This window comes from Engystomops pustulosus, chromosome 1 (assembly GCF_040894005.1).
Source record: "Engystomops pustulosus chromosome 1, aEngPut4.maternal, whole genome shotgun sequence".
NCBI lineage: Eukaryota > Metazoa > Chordata > Amphibia > Anura > Leptodactylidae > Engystomops > Engystomops pustulosus.
Window position 1 is genome coordinate 193,520,129 of NC_092411.1, and position 26,033 is coordinate 193,546,161.

General features: G+C 41.7%; 1 protein-coding gene across 2 annotated transcripts; it reads right to left on the bottom strand.

The window, feature by feature from the left end:
- Positions 1–161: 161 nt before the first annotated feature.
- PKD2 (polycystin 2, transient receptor potential cation channel) lies at positions 162–25,799 on the bottom strand. Of its 2 annotated transcripts, none has more exons than XM_072116927.1 (15): positions 25,063–25,799; positions 19,814–19,927; positions 17,294–17,427; positions 16,642–16,892; positions 16,321–16,545; positions 14,184–14,412; positions 13,614–13,781; positions 12,899–13,080; positions 11,169–11,289; positions 10,670–10,768; positions 8,863–8,984; positions 7,220–7,337; positions 4,296–4,456; positions 3,898–4,045; positions 162–3,112 (listed from the first exon to the last, which is right to left on the bottom strand). In XM_072116927.1, exons 1-15 carry the CDS (start codon positions 25,565–25,567, stop codon positions 2,873–2,875), a joined length of 2,817 nt encoding a protein of 938 aa, XP_071973028.1. In that variant the 5' UTR covers positions 25,568–25,799; the 3' UTR covers positions 162–2,872. The 2 variants fall into 2 exon arrangements, with proteins under 2 accessions (XP_071973028.1, XP_071973019.1); XM_072116918.1 differs by having other exon boundaries at positions 4,296–4,459.
- Positions 25,800–26,033: the final 234 nt, after the last annotated feature.

The window sequence follows — 26,033 nt, forward strand, 5'->3', positions numbered from 1 at the left end:
GTTCCAATAGCAAAATATACCCAATGTATTTACACCCAATTCCTGGTTTAGAAATACGGACACAAAATATGTTTGATATTTGAGGCTAGAGTTCCCCTCTTATCCATTATTGTAGGACTCCATTATAGTTGACATGTATACAAAACACAGAATACATCAGGTTTTCGAAAAAGTTGTTTATTACTGTAAAGTGCATGTGGTATAATAGACTACCTACAGGTTGTGCGGCATAAAACGTGTATAAGTATACAATATACAACCTCTTTCCTAAGGAAACGTCATATCACAATGATTTACCCTGCTGTACTGAAGCCATTGACAAAAACTGGGACATCTAGAAAGCCCACACAAGTGCTTCTTCACCCCCTGACCCCATGGGTAATAAAGTCAGAAGAGCAGGACTAGGTCCCCTTGGCTTACAGCTGTCTTGATGTTGGAAACGTACAACATGGCCACTCAATATGATGCATTTTAGCAGGTATTATTAGAGCAAAAAAGTGATACATACAATCTAGCTAAGTTATGTAACTCTCGAGTAAACTATATAGCTATTTCTCACTCAAGTAAAATCGTAAAACTTGCACGGATATCCATGAAACTTTAAGCACTTCAAGATGAAGTTTGTTTATAAAAGTAAAATAGTAACAACGTGTTACAGAAATATTTACAAGGTCTTTTCGGCAATAACATTCACCTAATATTTATCCCCATGTTCATACCAGTCACATGCAGTGAATGTGCCCAGGTAACTAACCAGTATAAATGGTAATAAATGAAGATAACTAGATGAGATAACTAGATTAGTAAATGGATTACGCTTTACCAACAAAACCATAGTTGTAGGTCCAAATTATTATTTTTTCCCTCCTAAAACCATATAAATTATGGGCTGTAGTGAAACAGTTCTTCAACTTGCAGCTGTGATCCAATGTGAAAAAACAAAGATTTATCTGTAGTAAGGGAAACTTTGTGGTACCTAACATTGCATAAACCTGTAGTCCTATGTATGTACATTATAGGACTTGTATTCTACATCCCATGTGTATCTGACCCCAGATACCTGCAAAACTTCAACACAAAGTCTCTTGGTTTGGAGAAAGTAAGTAAAATATAGAGAAAGGAAGGGGATAAAGACAAAAAGGAAAAAAGAACTTTCTCTAATATCATAACTAACAGTAATAGTTTCTTCTTTTTACTACTAATTTATGCAAAAATGTAAAATTTTATCCATTTGAGTATTGTGTAGAGAATTGTACTAGAGACTTTTCCTGCTTTATAATCAGCCTTGGCTTTTTGTATAAGTTTACAAAATGACAGCCAAGCTCTAGACCAGCAGATTACATTTCTGTGTTTGTTAGGAATATCTGGGAAGCAAGACCAGGGGGTCTACACATGGAGCAGACAGCAGAAAACTGCAGTTGCCCAAATAAGGCCTCAGAGAGTCATTAAAAGAATAGACCTTCTGGCAGATTCAAGGGTTCAAATATTTGCTGGAGGTGATAGGAATAGCTGTTCCAGCTATGTAACATGTAGCAGCCTTAGAGCACTTGTGGCTTTTAAGATGCTAACTTCAGGCAACAAGATGCATAAAAGCAGGAGTGTGATTGGGACCATGAAATCCACACCATGAACCTTTATGCCCGAGACTTGTATCATACCCATTTCTTGGTGACAATATCCGCTGTGCAAATTACAGGAGGTTCATTCCTGTGTGTAGAGAGAACACACCAATATATTCTCATCCCTATCTAGGTTATAGAGGGACACAGGTCCAGGTTGTAGATTCTGTCACTCTATTAATAGAAAAACACCTATTTTCATATGGAAATCCTGAAAAATATTCTATGCCCTTCAGATAAAGAAAATCAATAAGCAGTGTGATAAAATCATTGGTGTCACATAACAATACATTGGGAAGGGACGTTATCATGCGTTTTAAGGCAGTTTCCTGGTGTACAAGGCATGAAAAAAAATTCCTGGCACATGCCTGAGTGTTGCAACTTTTTGCCCCTCTCAACACCTCCAAGCTCCTGTTTTGAAATGTAGAAGCAGGGAGAGTTTATACTTGAGCTAGCACAGGATAAAGCTAAATTCTATGCCAGGCAAGCTAAGGTACAGAATTGATGCAGTGTGCAAAATCGGCTGCAGCACGATTCGATGTATTGTGCACTGGGGGGACTGAAGGATTTCCTTATTGTCAGCAGCAACAGTGAGCACACACTGGGAGTCTGAGACGTGCTGCTGCAGGGTGAAACCAGAGCACAGAGGGCTTCTGTAACAAGACTATAGATATTCAGACTCATTAGAATAAATTTTAACCACAGTCAGTGCCTGGATCTATGAGTAAGTGTCCCTGATTTATCATGCTCGACATTGATGGTAGATTTACGCAAGTTTATCTTGAGGCAAGTGCACAACTAGGTAATGGGAAACTATCACTATGAAGATGCAATGTAATCTGCAGGCAGCATGTTATAGAGCAAGAGCGCCGAGCAGATTAATAGCAGAAGATGCAATATAACTAATTTAATCAATTATATCTCTGCTTATAAATGCCCCATGACATGACTGTTCCTATGATCGGCAGTCATCTGTATGCGGCTTCTAATAGAAGGTGCAGAGATGTATTTATAGCACATTATACAGAATTGTTTCCCACAGGACATGCTGCCTACAGAATGGACTGTATTTCATAGTTTCAGCACTTAGAGAAAATATTCACAATTCTTTGTGGTCTGGTGACAAAATCCTATCATTGTGCACTTGGTTGTACTACTAATGGTAAACTACAGTTCTCCATGTGACCTGAAAAGAGTCATAGTTGGCCTCCTGCCTATCCACCTTGGTTTTTGGAGCACCGGTATTCAAATCTTTATATCTGGCTGTTTGTAACACTGGTGGCCACTTCTCCTCCATCGGGACCCTCTGTAGACTGTGAGGAGGGCGGCCGGGAGCTCCTGGGACGTGTCTGGCCATTGGTTCCACTGGGAGTCCCCAATCTGTGGCTCATCTGGGAAGCAGTGTCGTCCGATTCCCATCTCTCTAGCTCTTCTCTTACCAGGCGCTCCATTTGTTCTCTATGCATTTCATTGTCCCGGCCAAGCCTTTCATCCTAGAAAAAGCACAACATTATGTAAAATGGCTTCGCAATTTAATACAATCGCATGATACAGCAATAGGTGAACTATGACAACACTCATCCAGTGACCTTTACAGCAGAATGGAGGTTAAGATATAAAGAATGATACGAAAGGGTTAACTTTCACTATATAAACAATAATGTTATGCAATTTCCCCATATACTTCCAATATTAACACATCCCAGTTTTTTAGATCTCTACTTGTGGTTCAGGAAGCTCCAATGCTTGCTTCCAGTGAATAGAACCTGCCCATTGTCTTGTGATATCACATCGGTGCACAGTTCGTTAGACACAGCTCCTGTGTGTACTTTTTATGCCATGACAGAACCTTTTACACAGTGGAACATCACAGGACCTGGTGGACCTCAGAGAACCGGTCAACAACTGCCTGGCCGTGGCCCAAGACCATGCTGTGGAACACTCAACTCACACTCAATAGGTGTCAATGGAGCCCCGAGCACCTTGGGCTCATTTGCATACAATCCTTTTTCCTGGTAGTAGATGTCCTTTAAACATGAAAATAAATTTGTCCATACTTGCCTCCCGTGCTTCTCTTTACCCTGGGGCTCCGACTTCACCTCTCCTCAGGTTCCGGCAAGAGGCACATCTATGCTCACTGTCCACACAACCGCTTTGTTGTCATCAGCTGACATGGGTGCGCGTGGGCAGAGAGCATAGAAGTGCTGGGGTCATATCATGGGGTGGAGCATTGTCCAATCATTAGACAGTAGAGCATGAGAAAATGTGAATTCCATACCTCTGTGACTCCATCCAGAAGTCTTGCCAGGACCTCTCTGCGCTTCATTTTCGCTCTCTCCATGGCTTCCAGCTTTACAATCACTGCATCAATTTTAGACACAATACTTCCAATAGAGTGTTCCATACGATCGACTCGCCGAACCAAACTAAATATAAAACACAACTCCTATATCATGCGTCGCCACATCACAGGGAAAAAGCATACAGAAGACTTCCAGCAAAACCAAAGTAACTAGTATTGCCAGGGGGCCTGTCTGGGGATCAATGGCTTTCTTAAATCTACAGAAAACATGAAAACTCATCCGTCTATGACCATAAGTGTAACAGCAATAGCGGTAGCATAAAGCAATTGTAGTTTGCGGACTACAAACTAGAATAGGTAAAAGAAACTCTTACACTTGAAATTCTTCATAGGAGACCCCACTGGAGCTGCTACCCCTTCTACGAGAGCTGTGTCCACTGTCCTCATCATCGTCCTCTTCTGAGTCATCAAGACTGCGAGGGAAGCTACGACTGCTCATGGGACGAGGTAGAGAGCCCCGGTCCAGCTCCAGGTCCTCCTTGTAGGAAACAAGCATACAGCTACCGAATGCTGATCACCAGCTCATACTCCACTAATCTAGGGAATTAATTATCCTTTCCAGAAATCCCCCATTTCCAATTAAACCAGTCTGTATGTATAGATAAAAAAAAAAAAAAAAAAAAATCTCCTCCAAAGTCAGAAGAGTCACTTAAATATAATTAATCCCTATAAAACCACAGGTACAGGTTGTGAGCAGAGTTTTTATGGTGACGCACAGACTTCTATTGCCTTCTGCTGATGGATGTTTATTGTCCATCGGAGAAAACCCCTCTAAAGGGAACCGGTCAGCAGAAATTCGCTTAATAAACCACCAGTATGTTATCAAACAGATGAACACCTTCTAGATCAAGTCTACTTAATGGTGTAGCATGGTGGCATCATCCAGAAAATCAACTTTGAAGTTACATGTAATTTTGTTGTATAAAGTCAAGGAGGCGGAGAGTTTAACACCGACTTCAAGCTTTCCTCACTTCAGAATGCTCCTTTCACTGGAATTGATGCATCCAGACATCACTAACCACATCTCCTTCATTCTGAGGAGGTTAACTTCAATGCTGATCTCTCAACATCCATGACTTTATACAACCAATTTACATCTCACTTTAAAGTTGAATTTCTAATTGATGGCATCACTCTAATCCATTAAAGAAACAGGATGTGAAAGGTGTTAATCTGCTTCACAGCTTACTGTTAATGGTTAATTAGCTATATTTCTAATGACAGGTTCCCTTTAAAGCAGATGATAGAAATCTATCCATCATCGGACAAAGCAGTAAGAGGTAAAGATCCATTGGGTCGATTCTGCCTTACGCTCTTCTGCCCAGTACTGCTGTATAACATCTTCTATGCTGCTTCTGTGCATGTGAAGAGATAAATTAAGAGAAGCATATATATTAAAGCAACCAATTTCACCATCAATCTGCAAGAACTTATAGAAGTAAAAGTAACCTGTTCTCTGGGTGGAGTGGGAGTAAGTTGAAGATGGGGAGGAGAAAAATGACAAGATGTACTAGAAAGTTTGTTTCATATTCTCACTTGTTCTTCTGATTCATGGAAAGATATCTATAGTGCACTTCTATTAATAAAAGATAAATCGATGGACCCGCAGAAATCACTCCAGCAGTGTGTGTGGGATCTTCTTTCCCACCCTTCCACTTTCCTACAAAGCTGTTCATTTTGCTGCATTAGTGGTTTTACAGATTTGCATGTCTGGGACTTGATACTTGATTTTGCAGTTAATGTCTACCCCATCCCTTTGCTGTTGATATATCATATCTGAAAATATATATACTGTATGTGGTCTTTGAAGAATTTTTACCATATATACACTCGAGTATAAGCAGAGTTTATCAACACACACCAAAAAGTGCTGAAAAGCCCGAACTCGGCTTATACTCAAGTCTATTTAAAAAAAAAAAAAAAAGAAAGAAAAAAAAGTTTACTCACCTTCCGACGCCCGCCTGCAAGTCCTCTTCTAGCCATCGATGTTCCGACTCCGGTTCCCTGTCTCCGTGCGGAGCCGTTGCTTGAGCTGTGACATCAGCCGCTCGCTGACATTCTAGTGTATGCGCTGCCATCAGCACACACTATGATGTCAGCGAGTGTCTGACGGCACCACGCCGAGTCAGGGAACGGGAGTCGGAACATCTATGAATAGAGGAGGACCTGCCAGGGGGCATCAGAAGGCAAGTACACCTTTTCTTTTCCTTCTAGGCTAGGCATTCCTCTGGAACGGGATGCAGGCTATATATTAGAGCTGAAGGCTATATACTGGGAACAAGGGTCTTCTGGCCATATACTTGGGGGCATGCGCTGGCTATATATTGGGTGGAGTCTGGGACCGATGCATTTCCCACCCTAAGCTTATACTCAAGTCAAACGTTTTCCCCGTTTTTGTGTGTTAAAATTAGGTACCTCTGCTTACATTCAAGTATATATAGTATTGTTTTTTTTGCTATATTGTCATTTTCTATTATTGTTTTGTTAATGTGTTAATTTTCCCTTGGGATAATTGATTTAAGAACTATAATTGACAGGTATACTTTTGGTTTAGCGATCCATTGTGTGTTTCACAACATATGCCTCCATCCTTACCTTTACACCCTGTATATATTTTTAACCACGTGAAATGTAAAACCAGCTTTAGATAAAGCCAGCAATGCTCTTGTAGTGAGGTCAGTGACCTGGGACAAGTTTACACTCCTGTGCAGTCTGATGTGACAGCAGGTTTCAGGTCAGTGACTTACAATATAGAGAGGCTGTCTGGTAAGGGGTGGAGGCAGTGACAGCATCAATCACAAATGGAACTGCTATATCATTCTGCTGATAAGCAATGTTTTCTGAACATGATATTGAAGGGGCGTGGGGGGGGGGAAATGACGTAAAAATATATATAACAAGTCATTTATCTAGATTATTGCCCATCACCCTAGGTCCCCCACCAATCTCTACCCCTCAGTTCACAGAAAACGTGACCATCATCACAGCTATTTATTGAAGACAGTAAAGATCAGTAAGGCCAAGTCTACCCAATAATCTGGAAGCCAACATATGGCATCACCCCTAAAAATTGTACAGCTGTACGTATAATCCATCAATACCAATTCCTAGCCAATTCCTTTAATTAGAACCTTTAACTTCTCCAATATTCTCCCCAAATACAAGATAAGTTACACAGTATACCGATAGAATCTGGATCATAAAAGGGAATGACAAGTAAAGCACAGCACATACTCACCCTCTCTTTCTCTAGATCATCGCGCATCTGCTGATGTTCATGTTCTGTAAGTTCCTGGTCCCCATCTTGATCATACTTGGCAAAAATGGCCTCAATTTCTGCATCAGTATGGCCCTTCCTGCGACAAAATATTGACTCTTCATAAAGGAAATTTAATAATGAAAAACCCTTAAATATTTTAAAAAGACAGTCCTGAGATTATACACATGGTCTACAGACAGCCTTAAAACTCATGAATACACAATAAAAAAAATCCACTGGATACTTACAGTTACAAGGATAAGCAACTTTGGAACAAAAGTCCCAGAATAGTCATTCAATTGTTTTCACAGCACATGTAAAAACCTAATATCCAAGGCACTGGATCTTCACTTTTATTTCTTAATCATTAATTCCTTACCGATATGTGACATGTCGGCTGCGGGTGGATGGAGAGGGCGCACTGGCTGATCCCTCTCCATATAAGGTTGATTGCATATTGCAGCAAACACCCAACGGTAACAGCCGCAATCGGGTGTAAACCCTCGCTGTCGGTGGTGCGTGGTCGCACCCCGTGACATCAAAGGGAAACAGCAATCTGTTACCATGACAGCCTTGGGTCTTACATTGTTAAAAAAATAAAAATTCATATCACCCCCTTTCCCTGGAAGAGATATAAATAAACAGTAAAAATCATAAACACGTTAGGTATCCCAAAACTTGTCCGAAAATGTCCAATCAAAGTCAAGGTGGGGAGTGAAGAATGAAAATGCAAAAACGAAAAAGTGCCTGGTCGGTAAGAGGTTAATATGCCTAATGTGAGATTCATCTCAACCACAAAGTGCCTTTTGCAAGATAAATTGTGCAGGTGAAAATCTGGCTGCGAAAACCCCAATTCTAAGCACCAAGAATGGGCGGCACTTGCCAAGTACATTCCCTGTTGTGGTAAAACAAGCAGATCCATTCATCATGTAAAAGATGGACAGGGTGGTCATTTGATGCCCAAATAAATACTCTCCTTTCCCATCTCCTCCATGCACAGCAGCTCCTTCTCTCATCCTGCGCTGGTCATACACACCGGTATCAGGACCCTGAACAGAACTGCGCCAGGAGCAGTGCAGTACAGTTGACAAGTACGTACCGCTGCTGGCTCCTCTGCGCTCTGCTTTAGGTCCTGATGCTGAAGCATACAACGAGCCTCCTGCAGCAATGATCACTTCCATCAGTTATTACAGCGCTCATTGGACTCATGTAAATGAGAAGAAGGTGGCTACACTTTACATGCTCAGTAGTGAAGCTCCTCCACTACAGATCAGAAGAAAGGCACTGGGAAGGAAGATCTGCACTCATCTCAGAACTGATAGAGGATCGGGAAAACAGGGCTGTGGAGTCAGAGTCGGAGACCATTATGGTGGAGTGAGGGAAATTGAGGCTTTGGAAGTTTGGTTTACGGACTCCACAGCCATGGATTAAACATGATAGTTTTTTCAGATTTGCTATACAAACTCTTAAAAACTCATAATCCTTATCCCAAATACTACAAAACTCTGTACACAATTCAAACCAGAATATTCATCACTTAAATGTCCATTAAAAACACACACACACAGCCCTGGTGACAATAGAGAAAAGGTCTGACATGACACTAGTGGGAACGATCTTACCCCTTTAAATCCTGTCGTAATTCATCAAAATTCAGCTTCCCCCCTCCTTGCCGAAGGCTCTCCGATATATCATCCACTGCAGTTTTCTTGAGCTTCAGTTTCACCATTGCTTTACTACAACCCTGGGAAGATTATACTGTGTTATTATGTTATACATGCCTATGGTTTTCTCCTAGCCTATACGCATGAAGCAGTTGTATCATATCTGCCCAGAGGCTCCACTTTCTATGACGACTGTACCAACAATCCAGGAGATAAATCGTGGCTTCCTTGGCCACCCAGAGAAGTACTAAACGCTTTACTAACATTTTAGAAAATCCAATACACAAGTATGAGGCGCAGTACATAATTTACATGCCTAATATGTGTAGTGTTTAACACACAAGATACAGTAGATAGTAGTTACAAGGGAAATGTATCCTACATAGTGGAGGTAACATGATTCACCCACATGACAACTTCCTAAGCTGTCCCTAGCAGAAAATTCTTAACAATTGCAGCTATTATTCTGGATCTGTGCAGTAGCCTACAACAGTAAAGGCGGCAGACATATGGGCAAGTCACTATAGAGCATCTTTCCGGCAAGATTAACCCTATAACGACTGTCATACGGCTATATATGTCTAAACTGTCCATAACTTATGCAGACAGCATATTTACATACATCAAGGTACTGACTCTCGGCAAATGACTATATCTATATCCTACAAACACAGTTCTGGTGTATTTTTTGAGGAGGAGAATTTCCCCTTTAACATAGCACAAGGATAAGGTTTCTAAAACCAGAGAAATCCACTGTTAGGCCTCTTTCACACTTGCGTTGCAGATTACTTCAGAATCCGATCAAGGTTTGGTCAGTGAAAAACTGACATTTTTTCATCAGAGTTTGTTCAGAATCTCAGTTTTTCATGAGCTTTTTCAATGAACTTCCAATGCGTTTTTTCACACGCAGATAACGTGTGTTAAAAGGACGAGGGACTGAGCTCCATCTTTTCTATGGCAATTGATTGTGAAAAACGCATCCAAGTTGCATGTGTCTCAGAGTGCAATGCGTTTTTGATGCATCTCCATAGACCTGTATGGTGCGTGACTTGCAAAAGTAGAACATGCCGAGATTTAAATACGCGTTAAAAAAAAACGCGAGTGTGCGTGAAAAAGAATGCAAGTCAGAAAAGAATCCATTGATTACAATGGGTCAGAGTGCAATGCAAGTTCTGCGTGTATAAAGCACGTGTGAAAGGGGCCTTTGATTTTGTTTTATACAACTGCCAATCTCGAAAGAAACTCTCACTTTAAAGGAAATCTACCACCAGGATCAAAGATTGTAAGCCAAGCACACTTATATACAGGTGTGTTCCCCCCTCTGGTTCTTCTTTTGGCTTATTAGGCGCTGATTTTACAAAAGACTTAAAATGATGCAAATGAGCCTTGATGGCTCCGGGCTCCATTAAAACCTATGAAGCCTTGGGCTCCTCAGTTTGATTTGCTTAATTTCTAAAGCCTTTTGTTCCCTTATAAACAAGGGAATAGGAAGCTTAAAGAAAAGCAGATCCTATCAGAGGGACCACACACCAGCATGTCAGTGTGCTTGGTTTACAATCCTTGATCTATGTGCTAGATGTTCTTTAAAAGTGGATATCTCCTCTTCTTGCAATGAATAATAATGTATCCACATTCCTGGAGTGTCTTTTGTAGCACAACCTCTTCACAACTTGTTATCTGTAAGGCCAATTGTTCCTTGGTTTGTAAGCCATAAAGCAGAGCTGTCAGAAATTCCCTCTATGAAGAATATTGACATAAATCTTACCTTCTTTATCAGGTCTGCCAGCTCCATTTCACTCTTTTGCTGAGCCATATCTGTTTTGACTTCTGAATAAGTGTCACTGATGATGGCCAAAAACATGTTCTGTTAAATAAAAACTCTATTAATGAAGCAAAAGCACATTGTTATGCACAGAGTCCTGGATTAACGCTAATGTCACTGGTTCTCTAACAGCATGTAACACAGCTATGTCACATTTGTTTCTTTATCAAATCCCAACAAACCCTGAAAGATATTTTGCACAATAACACTGCTGAAGACTATACTATTTTTGTCAATAAAATTAACAGAATCCCCAAGTATAAGCAGATTTTTAATCAACCATGGTCTTATAATCTCCAGCTAGCCAATTTATGGCACAAAACATATGGTTGTAAATAAAATATTGCAGAATGATCCAATAGAGGTTTTCTACTAAAAGAAAAAACAAATAAAATGTATCAGAATACAAATAAAAAAATAAAATAAGGAGTATATCACATACCAAAAGGATGAAGAACATAAAGAACACAAAAGATGTAAAATATATGGGCCCCAGGATCCGATTTGCTTCCTCAATCTCAGTGAAGTTAAAATCACCCAAAATAATACGAAACTGTGTAAAACTAAAAGAAAAATAATTCAAGTAGTTTAGGATCAAATCATATATTATGTTATGTGAGACAAAATAATTACCACAAAGGAAAATTTACAGTGTAGATCAGTGGTGTCCAACCTATGGCATAGGTGGCACTCATTGCCCCGTCTGTGGGCACCCAGGCCATCGCCCCAGCACATAATTTACTAGACAGGATTCAAAGTATCTTCCTGCAGTACCAGGAACTAAACTTAAGATATACTGCTCTCAGTGCCATTTTACAGCAACACATCCTTGGCTGCTTGGGACTGCAGAAAGAGTAAGAAGGTGTGGACAGGCCCAGATTATCTTTGCAGGTCCTTCTGCTTCCCCCATGAGTCTTCCTCTACAGAGAGAACCTGGAGAGAAGCTACAAATGATAGGCCAAATTTGCCCTCCTTTTAACTTATTAGTGTCCTCAGGAGGCTGCTACGATTAAAAGCCGGAATAACAGGGAGCAATAAGTTAGTAATTAGTAAGTAATTGTTGTGTCGGCACTTTGTGATAAATAAGTGGGTTGTGGTCATAGCTTGGGGACTCTAAAAGGATCGCCATCACAGCTCTTGATTGTTAATTACAGGACACATTTATCACATGGATGCCCCAAAATGACATTTATGAACTTCACATTACCATCTGCACAACTACAGGAAAGAGATTGTGGTCAAACTTGTCCTGCAGGAGATCAGAGAGCACATGGCTTGGTAGAGGGAGTATTTATTTGCCACAACAGGTTTTTTTTTTTTGGGGGGGGGGGGGGGGGGGAGGGGTAGGAATATCTAAATTATTGACTCTTTCCAGAAGTTAAAAGAAAAAATGATTTTTAATTGAAAAAAAAAAAAAAATCATTGTAATGAAATTTTGAAAATTTGCAGCATTTATAATAGAATATGTTTGTGGCATTACAAACGTGGCAACATCAATTTTTTTTTTTTTTTATTTAGTTGAAAGGAAATGTACCACATGCATGCAGTGCTTCGAAGCCAAGCACACGTACATGCTGGCAGGTGCTTCCTGAAACAACATCTGTTCTTTTTGAGAAAACTGACTTATAAGGTTATGCACATGAGGTACAGGAGGCACACCCCAGCATGTAAGTGCGCTTGGTTTAGAAGCACAGCATCCCTGTGGTAGCTTTTCTTTAACAACCATTAATGTATCCTAGATTAGAAAAATCTGGATCTTGAAGGTCTATATTTTTTTGTACTGACCCAGGAGAAGACCAAAGATGCAATTTGTTTTTTAATTCTAATTCTCTTATATCAGGTAGACAGATTGTGATTTACAAGGCCACTGGCTGCTATGATACCATATTGTGGGGAGTGATGAAAGTGACCAGATGACACTCTGCACAGGATTAGGACAACTGAAGAACAACAAAGTATTTTATTTTCATCAACAGATATGGCACTAAGCGTTTCAGGAGCGTTATTATTAAAATTGAGAGCTGTGTGATATATTTAGTCATGTTCTATCGCACTATATAGTCAACTCCTGATTGGGAACCAAAGCCATGGCCACTTCTAAATCTATCCAATACAATTACTGCACCCACTTTGAGCAGTAAAACATCTTGCCCTCCGCAGGTTAATACTTACATGCAGTCTTGAAAGCTACTGAAATCATCAACTTGAGTGCCAAACACGAGGTAGGCAAACTGAGCGTATGCCAGGAATATGATGAAAAACATGATGGAGAAGCCCAAAATGTCCTTGGCACAGCGAGACATGGTAGTCGACAACTGAGTCATGGTTCTGTTGAAGTTCACAAACTTAAAGAGCTTTTGGAAACAAGGACATATTTCTTTCAGTATACATAGAATAACATTCATTCTTTATTACATATACAGTATTCTTTAAATGGTTAGGTCCAATTATACTATAATGTGGGCAATGCTGCAGCTTACAGTGCAACCATTGGAAGATCTGAGTGAACTTTTGATCTTCCTAAATATTTTGGAATGATCTAAGAAAACCGACATTGTTCATCCACAGGGAAGCAGAAGCATAAACGATTCTCAACTCCCAGGATCAAAACTAATCTCCAGGAATCCTGTGCCCATGACGTATACATTTTTTTTCACCATAACGGGTTCCTCCGCTAATGACCGTTAACCTCCAACCCATTTTTATACACACGTAAATACCTTCTTCTCGGTTAAGGATGCCTCTTTGTTACAGTTCTGGGCATTGAGAGACCTCTGCATTGTATGTGTGATATATCTCTCTTGTCTGCTGTCCACCTATTCCTATTACCACCTCTGAGCCTCCAGCTATACAAAGTACAATTATAGTAGAAATATAATATTATTACCTTAACCCAAGCAAAGAATACAGTGACTGCAGCCACGTTATTAAACTGGTTCTGCCAGTAAGCCAGAGCTTCAAAGTTGTGGAATATATTCATGTCCACCAGGAGCTTGTTCAGAGGTCCTTCCATTGACACCCTGTATAGGTTGATGGCCATTGCCACCACGGAGAGCTACACACACACACAAGAAAATACAATCAGCAAAACGATCAATTATTTCTAAACATGGAGCTGGGAGGGTCAAATAAACAAGATTTATAGAGTTTTCTGGGTAAATTTTGTATGATTATGGGGAACCAACAACTGGCCATAAAAACAAAATGTGGTTATACAGGAAGGAATGTTAGGGTATTATTCTTACTAAAATTATTTACTCTTAAACATTTAAACAAGTCAGACAAAGAAAAAGAAAAAAAAAAGTCAGTGGCCAAATGTAAGGGAAATCTGCAGGTATCTGCTCTCCATAGACATATTTTATTTTGTGCATTCCCTAACCATACCCGAAAAATGACAAATGGTCACTAGTAATGCAGAGCTGGCCTGAAGAGCTGCTGCATCCGAGACAATGCTTACCACAATGAGGACAATATCCAGGCAATTCCAGAGACTGTGGAAATAGTGCAGACGGTGATTCCAGATCTCCAGACATTCCTCCACAATATAATACAGGATGAAGATACAGAATGCTATCTCACAGGCAGCCAAGAAGTAGTCAAATGGAGAAACATAGTGGATCAGCTTTACCGTCTGAAAGTGCCAGGAGGTTACCAGCCCCCCAGTAGCTGGGAACTCCACCAACAACCTAAAAAAAAAAAAAATACAGGGTCATTATTAACCCACCATTCCTCACAGGATCTCTTTAAAATGCTATATTCAAATAGAGAGGACAAATGGTAAATGACTGCACTTTTACTATTTATATTTCCGATTTCCTCGCACCTTGAAAAATCTTAGATTCATATGAAGGAGGAGATGAGATTCTAGGGAATGATTATATGTTCAGAACTAATGCTTTATATTTACAGTTGAACTTGTGTTATCTGTATATGTATGCTGTAATACACATATGCTTTAATAAAAGTTACCTGATTTAAAAAAAAAAGTTATTAACCCCTTTCCTACCAAGGACAATTGCTCTCTGTTTTTTTTTTTTTCCTTATTGAAGGGAGAGGATGAACATTTAATCCCCTTCACCTAATGTGGCTCAATATTAACACTGTGACCCAGAAATTGTCCAAAAAGTTGCATGTAACACGAAAAACACACACACATATTAATGAAAAAAGTTTTTGTTTCACACCATTCGCCTTTATTTATAACTACGCTATTAAGTTCCTACTCAAATTCTTTTGAACGGTGGAAGGTTCAGTTATTGCCTTGCTAATACAATGGTGCACCTATTACACCCATCTAAAAGTGACCTTTGCTATTTTACTAGTTTGGTTTTTGGAGATATATATATACACACACACACACACACACAGATATAACATTCTCTTTACTGCATATTTTGGTGAAAATACACATTTATTTATGAACTCCTCACATCTTACAGTTTTTTTTGTACATTTTCATGCAATTTTTGCATTTTATCACAGTTTGCTGCAAATATGCATGACAGTGTATAAATAAAAGAGTAATTTTGGTATGCACGGTAAGCAGTGTTATCTGAAAAAAAATATTTTGAAAGAATAGGTACTTTTGTGCCTTATACATTTTTAAACATTTGTGGATTGCAACTAAATGTTGCATGGTTTTTGTTTTAGCATTTTTTGGGAGTGTAACTCCTTGTTGATGTATTGTGGTGTATATGAATCTGCTCACTTTGACTTATTTTTTACATTTACATATTTGTATGTAAACCTAGCTTTGATGTGGGTTTTATGAAAAAAAAAAAGTATGTTTTCATGCATTTAAAATAAATAATTACCGCATATACCCGAATATAAGCCTAGGTATCTAATTTTAAAACACAAAAACTTGAAAAAAACAAAACAAAACTATTGACTCGAGTATAAGCCAAGGGTAGAAAATGAATTGGTCCTAGCCTGCCCCCAGTATACAGCCTGCCAGCCCCTAAGAAGAGGGAAAAAAAAAATTGAACTCACCTTCCGACACCACCCCGGGAGGTCCTCTTCTGTCGTCCAACGATGTTCCGGCTCCCTCTCTCCGTGCGGTGCCGTCGCTCGAGCCATGATGTCAGCGAGCCGCTGGCGTAACAGCTCAAGCAACAGCACCGCACAGAGAGAGGGAGCCGAGCAGAAGAGGACCTCCCGGGGTGGTGTCAGAAGGTTAGATTATATATATATAAATATATACACACACACACTTGAGTATACGCAGAGTTAGGGTTTTTCAGCACATTTTTATGTGAAAAACTTGGCTTATACGGTATGTTTGTCACAAAGTTACATGATGGTGATACAGGCTGTCAACTGTTATCAAGATAAATGCAATCACCAGGTTGTCTGCTTTTAAAAAACCATAGGTTTCAGGGGTGCCTTTACTTTAATTGTTTGCTGGAATGGCTTTTGCACAAAAATGTACCAAAAACAGAGTTCATAACCAAGCATAGAACCAAATTCTGCTACAAGTCAAAGGGATAGAGATCTGGTGAAAAGCTAATCAGTTGTAATGGTTAAATATCCTTTATGAATGGATGACGTGATACTATTATGAACAGCAGCTGAAGTTTACATTTGTGACATACCTGACAATGCAGAAGAGATTGATATTTGCATTGTAGACTGTGAAGTCAATAAAAACTGCTCGGGTCCCTCGGTCCAGCCATAGGTTATTTTTTAAGGTTACAATCTGAGCAGCAGCCTCCTCTCTATTTCTGGACAGATCCAAGTAATATCCGGCCCCGCTATATGTGGAAATGAGGCCCCATTGACTGCTGCCATTAAGATCCCTTTCTTTGGTGTAAGTCCACCTATACAGACAAATATTAGCTTAGATTTCATTCCAACATTTCCTAGAATTGTTCTGAGCAAGTAATAAATGTAGATAAATGCAAATCGCTACATACGCAGTTCCATTGCGTAGTCCAAAGGGGGCAGTATCTTCATTCCTTACTGAATACATATCATAGCACTCGGTAATCTCGTCTTTTAGGTCTTCTGGCACTGAACAGGAGCCGTTCTTCACTTTTAACTGGCGCAGTCGAGGTATCCCAAGCAGCAGATTCTCATAGTAGATAAAACTTTGATTTTCTGCCATAGTCCTGTTGTTGTACCACATATTCCAGTATAGCCCATCCACAAGAGGCCCCTCAGCAAACTAGAACAGAAAGAATTCAGATTATAATGAAAAGGAAGATTTTTTTTCAGAAACATTCAGTTTTGTATAACACCTATAAAGATACATTACTTTTTCATCAATTTTTTTTCAGCTTGTGACCTGGTGAAAGGATAGGGTTAAATATATATCTTTCTGCAGCTATTTACAGACAAATAATTGTGAGGACACGGCTGTGATCTCTTTGTGGAAAAGTGTGGGATGTAGTTGATTATACATCATCATCCTGGAGCATCCCCAAATTACCTATAACTGGTGGAAAGCGAAGTCTTTTTCTGTACAGCAGTGATCTCACCAAATAGAATTTTGTCTCTTCTGGAAGAGCACATGAAAAAATTCCCACATCTCAACACTGAAATCTATCAGCCCTCATCATCCTTTACCTTCCAAAAGTCGTTCATAGTCATCAAGGTCTTGAAGTTGGTCTTTTCAGTTTTTGACACTGGTGTATCCAGAAAAAGTTGAGTCATTACTTTAGTATAGTAAAACATGCTGGAGGTCACCATGCCGTATGTTACTGCAGAGACAATACATATCCATTACTATCACATCTGCATCTTATCCTATTGTTTTACTAATAAGTGACCAACATTACTGGGTTACAGATGGAAAAAATAAAATCGAAAAGAAAAACTGTATTACCACTATAATTTATGTTGTCATCTGAGGCCTCATGTACCAGACCGTATTTCTGTTCTGTACATATGGCTGTATTCTGGTTGTGAATATGGGACGTATTGTAACGCATTGCACTGTATTCATATAAAATATGGTGGGCTGGCAATTGATAGATGGCTGACTATTGGCTGGATGACAGAATGCATCCCCCACTAGTTCTGGATACTGCAAGTATATATGGTAGCATGCAGTGCATCCTGTATTTTATATGTTCCCATTGACTTCTTTGGGCTGTACAGAAATATGGTGGAAAAGAGGACATGCTCTATATTTTTATACTTCCTGCTTGCGGTTTAGTACAGTGGACAATACGGCCATTTACATGGATGGCCATATTACTCATTGGAATGCATGGCGCCATTTTAATACGTTCTCTACACAATCGTGTGCATGTTGTCTTTACACCTGTGACTGGAAGGAGAGAAGATGAGCTATACAACATTTTATGTACGTCCTCACTTTCTGCCAATGTGGAGGGTCCAGGATAAGGAATTAAAAAAATAAAAAAAATTTGAAAATAAATCATGCACCTTTAAAACACGGCAGGAATATAAAAGTTTAGGTGGTGATACACATTTATAGGTTCTCGTCATTCGTGGTCACAGTGAATCTTTTGTAGCCCTGAAATATTGGCCACCAGTAGTCTGTACATAATGCTAAATCTGACAGTAGCAGAACTCCGTTTGTCCCCGGAAAAACCTACTTCTCAAGTCTACTATATCACCAAAGTGGCATCGCCCACCCTATGCTTATAGGCAGACAGATGTCCCCAGATGAGTGAACTTCTATTGTGCTGCACCATGTAGTCACATTTGCCATAAAGATGCCAGCTCCATGCATGATAAAATACTGAGGGCCAACCACTTAGTGTCTGGCTAGTGCTGCAGAAAGTGTGGGTATAGCACAGAACAGACTAATGTCTATGGGAAAGCTCAAACCTATGGAAATAATTTTCATCTAAGTTTTCTCCAAAAGCAACAAACCCATTTTAGCGAGTCAGGTCATAAATACTTAAAATGATTTTCTACTGTTCGTCAAAACCCGTGAAGGTGTGGTGCAAGTGTTGAAACATTACGTGTGTATGTGACAACTGACCTAATCGCTCAGTAGCATGCCTCAGTAATTAAGCGAGAGTGACCACAAAGGCACACAATTGGCTTAGGCATCACCCACACATTGTATGCAGTGCAGTCTAATCTGGCAGGCCTAGAAACCTGGGGTATGGGGCGCAGGCACTAGAACAAGGGGCCTCAGCCTCAACCAGAACACCCCTTTTACAAACCCACAGTCCTCTTTATAATATGAATAAAACACTTTCAGCATGTGCTATTCTGGTTGTTTTCCTTTGACCTGTACAATGATCCCACCCCTATATGTGAATAATCCCTTTGGCCGCAGCCATATCAGCGTTCAGAGAACATTCAAATTGTATTGATCCTTGCAAATGAAAGTTTAGGATCTATAGGATCCCATTTTTGTTAATACTACTGTGCGGGTATAAAGATCTCTTTATCCTGCCACAGGCATTCAGAGAGTGTGCAATATGATGCAGTTATACATGGACTCGCATGAATGACTTTACACTGTAGACCCATGCTAGTAAAACACTAACCAGCTCAGTGGGAGAGCTCAGACCAACGGGGAGTGACAGGACCTGCACTCTGCAGGAGTCCTTTGAGCCCAGGTACAAGGTCATTGCACTACATTCTTCTTCTAAGTATGCAGGGGAAGACGTGGAACCGTGTTCATTGTCATTTTTCCCTTTCATGATGTCCAATAAGTATACCATAAAATATTCTGTAACTAATCAGCCAATAGTAGCTTAACCTGAAAACCAGGTTATAGATCTGTATTCTAATGCATACACATAGCTGAGAAAACATCTCCAGCAAATGGTCAGTCGTACAAACCATAGGAATCTCACTGTAAAGCCTGCACTTTTCTCAACTCCTACAGCGAGAATATTTTGCGTTCCACATCAAACTAAACGCAGATAAGAGCACATACGTTTTATTATTTTATTACTTTAACTAGGTAGGAGTGTCTTGGCTCAAAATATTATCAAAAAGTAATATAATAATATACGTACAGACTTTATGTGCTTCTTAAAAAGCGTCAAACTGTGAGAACCCAGCCACATGGCAGCTAGACATTACAATACAATACCCTGGCTTTTATGCCCATAGCTCTACGCCCACACAATACACAGATCATGGAATACTTACAAACACATAATAGAAACAGGAACACTACATAAGTGATCAGCTCTCGCAGGATAGTTTTTAGGTATTTTTCCCTTGTAGGTATCCGATCTGCTGTATATCTTGTGCCCCAAAGACCTGTAGAATGAGAATATAATAAGTCAATTTTATCACCATCCAATATAGCAACATCATACAGCAAAGCACTAATGATATACAGATGTTTTTCACAACGTGGATATAACATGCACACTGTACGGACTGCAAACATACATGTTCTTTTGCTGATGCACAAGAAACATGTCAAATGTTCACGAGGACCCATCACCTCTCATATAAGGTCCACTGTAGTAACTGCATGCACTCTCCATAATTAATCACATCTTAGGGGCACACGGTGCGTTCTTGGACAGTGTAAGCAGCTGTGAAATGGATTAAAACCAGCAAAACGCATGGTAAACACACAAAATACATGCGTTTTCAGTGCCTTCAAAAGAGAAGGCACCATATGACAGGACCTTTAGTGAAGACATGCCCATTTGTCCCATGGCCCGTTTGCCGTTTAATGCCATTGTGCCAAATAGTGCCTATATAATGGTGCCATCCTATATAAAAATGATCAGGGCTGTGCTTGGTGGCCCCAAAGGTTGCCTGAACACAGTTATCTTTTCAAACCGTGCGGCTAATAGGATACGCATACACATTCAATCTTTTGGCGGTTCCTCTAATAACCAAACAGCACAATGATTTTATGCCTTTGGCCACCTTGAATACAGGCCTTTAGCCGCCCATTGCACAGCAGCGTAAAGTGGTCAACAGTTTAACCCTGGGCTACAAGGAGCTCCACCACAAGTCTACATACACCTCCCCCGGGGTTCGCTGTCCTGCACCTGACGGCAACAAAATCCTCCTTCCGATATGTAACCAACAGTGCTAAGAGTGTAAGTGGCTTTATCCACATAAGAAATCATTCCCTTTAAATCATGTCATGTATCAGCAATACACACTGGCTGGTCAGGAATGATAGAAAGCTCACAAGTGCCACCTAGAGGCGAGATGCAGCATTGCACATATTCTGCCTGGATGTTGGTTTTCTGGAATGTGAAGCTAGAAGGGAAAAGAACTGTACAGAGCAGTCAGTCATGCTACAGAAGGAGATGGAAAATATGTGTAATCGCTGGGAGAAGACAAACACCACACAACTAGACACAATATCCTGAGACAATATTGTGTAGGCTCTGCTCATAGAAATCCATCACTACAAATGCGGGACCTGTAAGGCCTCACCAGTGCCGTCACCTACAATAACACCTGCATGGATGCCAAGGACATACAATTACATCATTCATCTTTCGGATTTTTCAACTCCAAATAACATCCTTAGAATAGGTCTGTATCCGATAGGCAGGGATCAGATAACTGAACCCAAGAAAAATCATTTGTACTATATTGGGGACCGAGCTGGAAGCAGAAGGATTTATCCACCTGACCATCGCTTGTGCCAGTATTGCAGCTCAACTGTATAGAAATAAATGGAGCCATGGTAGCCGTGTTTTACATCCTCTGGACAAAACCCTTTAACAAGTTATTGAACAGGAAAGACGTAAAGCTCAAGTTTAAAAAAAAAAAATATCAGTACCAAAAATAGTTTTTTTTTTTGTGGGGGGTTGTATTAATGGTTGGAAAAAGAAAGAACCAAAAATAGTACAGGCAGGCCCCTACTTAAGGACACCCGACTTACAGACAACCCATAGTTACAGACAGACCCCTCTGACCTCTGGTGAAGCTCTCTGAATGCTTTCCTTAAAGGAAACCTACCACTTTAAAATGACCCTTCTGACCCACAAATACCTTAAGCTAGCTCAGGATGAGCTAATGCCGGACCATATTTTCAATTAAACCAGAAACCGCTGTATTTGTAGAAAAATTATTTTCTTGTGGTAGTAAAATCTCTCTTCGGCGCTTCTATAAGCGTCATACAGCGCGCACCCCGGACCCTGCTCCGCGATCACGCTGTCGTCAGCGCCGCTCCCTTCACTAATTTTGCTGTGCCCGAGAGCCGGTGACGTCACCGAGCTCTCGGGCACACTAGCGCATGCGCACCACCTCCTCCTGGCGCGTCGCGGGCGGATCCCATTGCGCATGGGCGAAGTATAGCGGCGAGCATAGTGGAGGTGGTCTTCTCGGTCTTCTCTCCGAAGCCTCGCGATACTACGAGGCTTCGGGACTTCGCCCATGCGCAATGGGATCCGGCCGCGACGCGCCGGGAGGAGGTGGTGCGCATGCGCTAGTGTGCCCGAGAGCTCGGTGACGTCACCGGCTCTCGGGCACAGCAAAATTAGTGACGGGAGCGGCGCTGACGACAGCGTGACCGCGGAGCAGGGTCCGGGGTGCGCGCTGCATGACGCTTACAGAAGCGCCGAAGAGAGATTTTACTACCACAAGAAAATAATTTTTCTACAAATACAGCGGTTTCTGGTTTAATTGAAAATATGGTCCGGCATCAGCTCATCCTGAGCTAGCTTAAGGTATTTGTGGGTCAGAGGGGTCATTTTAAAGTGGTAGGTTTCCTTTAAGTCCCAGATTGCAATAATCAGCTGTAAAGTGTCTGTAATGAAGCTTTATTCATAATCATTGGTCCCATTACAGCAAAAAATGTTTAAACTCCAATTGTCACTGGGGCCAAAACATTTTTTTTGTCAGGATCTACAATGATAAAATATACAGTTTCAACTTACATACAAATTCAACTTAAGAACAAACTTCCAGACCCTATCTTGTACGTAACCCGGGGACTGCCTGTAATCCCATAGCTAATAAAGCATTTAGTACTGTCATTACATTGTGATCCTTTTATTACACAGAAGCTGGTAGGCATTGTACTATTCAGTATGCCCTCACACATGTCTTCTGATCCTTATGAAGTAACTTATGTACATTAGTAAGATGGAAATGCTCTATGGCCACCTGCAAACTATGCAGATTACAAGCTGCTTTCTGCTGCAGATTTATGTCCCAAAACATGCAAGGTCTTCACATGCCGGATGATATGAAGCATTTTTACAGTCACAGCCCATAGCCGGCAATGGCAGCCCGGTGGCGGTTCCGCGTCGTACACTGGGAAAAGATAGAGCATGCCCTTTGTGTGCAGCCGTGCGACGCTGTTTTCTATGGAGGGGTCACCTCCTCCTCATAGCGCCATGTGAATGTACCTCAACTAGGAGGGGGTATTTGGATTCATGTCTGGTTGGAGAGTGACCAGTTACGTCCCTTCTGGGACCCATATTTTGGAGTTTGATAGCAGAGAGGGCGGTCATACTAGTGGTCCACCTGCTCTCTGTGCTGGCAGAATGGCACAAGGAGATGGATATGTTGATTGCAAAAGAAGCGACTGTGACAAAACCAGCTATAAATTCTGTAACAATTGTTAGTCCTGGATCGGCATTCAAATCCCTCCTCTTTTAACCACTTCATGCGGAGAGTGTATGAAGAGTACAATAAATAGCACCCCTGAAAAATATTGTAGACCCCAGAGTAGACAGAAAAAAAAAAATCCTCTCCTCTCCTCTTCTCCTCCCTGCACCACACTGCAGCTCCTTTTCTCCTCCATGTGGCGCTTTGGGTCTTGTGCTGGTTGTAGGTGGCAGCATCAGGACCCAGAGCAGAACCACACTAGGAGCAGGAGAGGACATGGGAGCAATACAGCTGACAAGTACTTACCACTCCTGGGTCCTTTCCTGCGGGTGCTCTGCTCTAGGTCCTGACCCTGTCGCATACAACCAGTGTCAGGAGACAGAGCGGAGCGTCTAGAAAGGACCCGGGAGCAGTGAGAACTTCTCTGCTGCACTCAAGGATACCTGGCCTCCTGCACCAAAGAACGATTCTATGCGTTATGGAAGTGCTCCAATTTTGGTGGAGCTGGAGTTTGGGAAATTAGAGTTGGAGGTTTGGCCTACCAATTCCACAACGCTCGTCCAAATGTGATGTCATGAAATGTGGAACATAAAAATATATATATATATATATATATATATATATATATATATATATATATAGAGAGAGAGAGCTTTAGAAGTAGGATCAGATATTGAAGTAGTATCATAGGGTACATAGTTGGTGAAGATGGACAGAGGCATAGAATAGGACAGTGGTGGCGAACCTATGGCACGGGTGCCAGAGGTGGCACTCAGAGCCATTTCTGTGGGCACTCAGGACAGAGTTCACCAAATCTTCCTGCAGACCCAGGCAAGAGATCTGCTCTCAGTGCTGTTTTAAAGTTGTTTGGAACTGTATGAAAATTGAGAAAGTGTTGACAGAACTGCAATATCTTTGGAGGTTCTCCTGCTGGACCCACCATTCTTCCTCTACAGAGAGATCCTGGAGAGAAGCTACAACGGCTGGGTCTGAATTTGCCTTTCCTTTTTCAATTGTATTAGTGGCCTCAGACGGCCGATATGATTGAAAGATGTGGAAGAACAGCTAGCAATAAGTTACTGCTTAAAATGCTATGTTGGCACTTCACAGTAAATAAGTGGATTTTTGTTGTAGTTTGGGCACTCTGTCTCCAAAAGGTTCGCCATCACTGGAATAGGACCTGCAGCTTCAATCCATGGAGCTAGTGTTGGCAGACAGTATTCTAACCCACCAGGAGGATCATGTAAGCTGAAAGACAATCCAGGGCAGATGGGGCAACTTCAGGGGTAACTTAGCACATATGCTAATAAAAACTAAGAAATCCCTGAAGTTGTGCCAACTCCCCTGGAGTGTTTTTTTTTTACCTTCATGATCCTTAATACTCTCTTTTTATTCCATTTTTTGGGAGGCTTCCAGCAATTTTTAATACAGTGTTATTCATGCAGGATACATAGAATGATATTTTACTAGTCTGGACCTCTATGATGGTTTCCAAAGATGTGGCACTGATCATGCAGATACTGCATACTGGCAGCGATAACGTATACATTATGGCATAGCTGCTGAAAATAGCTTAAACAGAACAAAAACAACCAATACAAATAATCCACACAAATCAAAGGTGCTGACTATCTCCATATAAGCAGCTGTAGATGCGGGTCACACACTGGCAATACGCCCGCTATGTATCCTTGGCGGGTGTGAGGATACATGGCAGGGAAGAAGTGGCCTCCTTATAAGCCCTGATGGAGGTCAGGGCTGGTGATAGGCCCGATCTCTGCGGCTACACCCTGGGACACTTGTCTGAATCCCCGGCCCTTCCCTCATGAGGAAAGTTTTGCTAAGCTCCCGGGACTTACCTCGGAGGGTGTGCAGGACACGGGCAGCTCCGTGCAGGTCTTGCGGCTGCTCATTGCCCGGGCCCGCTCTGCCCACTCCAGTACCAGCATCGCCCCTTCTCCTGCGGCCCCTGTGGCCCTGGCTGTTGTGATGATACCCCACCAGGCCTGTGCTGCCCCCGCTACTGGAGGACACCAGGGACGAGGACCTCCTGCCCGGCCCAGAGGGATGCCACTCCACGTCCATCTCCACCACCATGCCCTCCTCTCCGTCCTCTTCCTCCTCCATCCCGTCCTCCTCAGCCTCGAAGCCTGGGTTGTCCCTGCTCCACGCCTGGCGAGAGCACGAAGACAGCGGTGACGGGGTGGATCCAGCAGGGGGCAGCCTGAGCGCCGGGGCGGGAGGCAAGTCCTGCCTGGGGAGGGAGTCCATCTCTAGCATTGCCGCGGGCGGCGCTGCCTTCCTCTTCCTCCTGTCGTCTCCCTCCAGCTCGGGCTGAGGCTTCACTCTGCTGGGGTTCACCATGGTGCCAGGAGGCGCTCCCTGCTCCCAGCACCAGCAGCCATTTTATTCTTTGGGGTCTCGTTGTGTTTGCTGGAATCTCCGCCTCCTCTTCCTCGGCTCCGTTATCCGGGGGCAGGACCGGCCCGGCTCCAGGACTCGTGCTTAACCCCTACGGAGCCGGCGCCCGGGGCTGGACTCGTCCCTGTCCCCTCTGGAGTCTCCGGGTCTCTGTTTAGGAGTCCGGTCTCCAGGCAACAGATAGAAGCCATCGCCCCCCATAGGGGGAGGGCTGCTGATAGGTGACCAAGTAGTACAATGTGCGGGCAGAACCCTGTACATCACCTAGCATTCCTCATTACCTGTTATTCAGAGATCTTCTACACAGCGCTGTACATTATACAGTGGTTGTGCTTGGTATTACAACTCAGCCCCATTCACTGGAATAGTACTATACATAAAAATGGAGATGTACCTGCACTTACTGAAG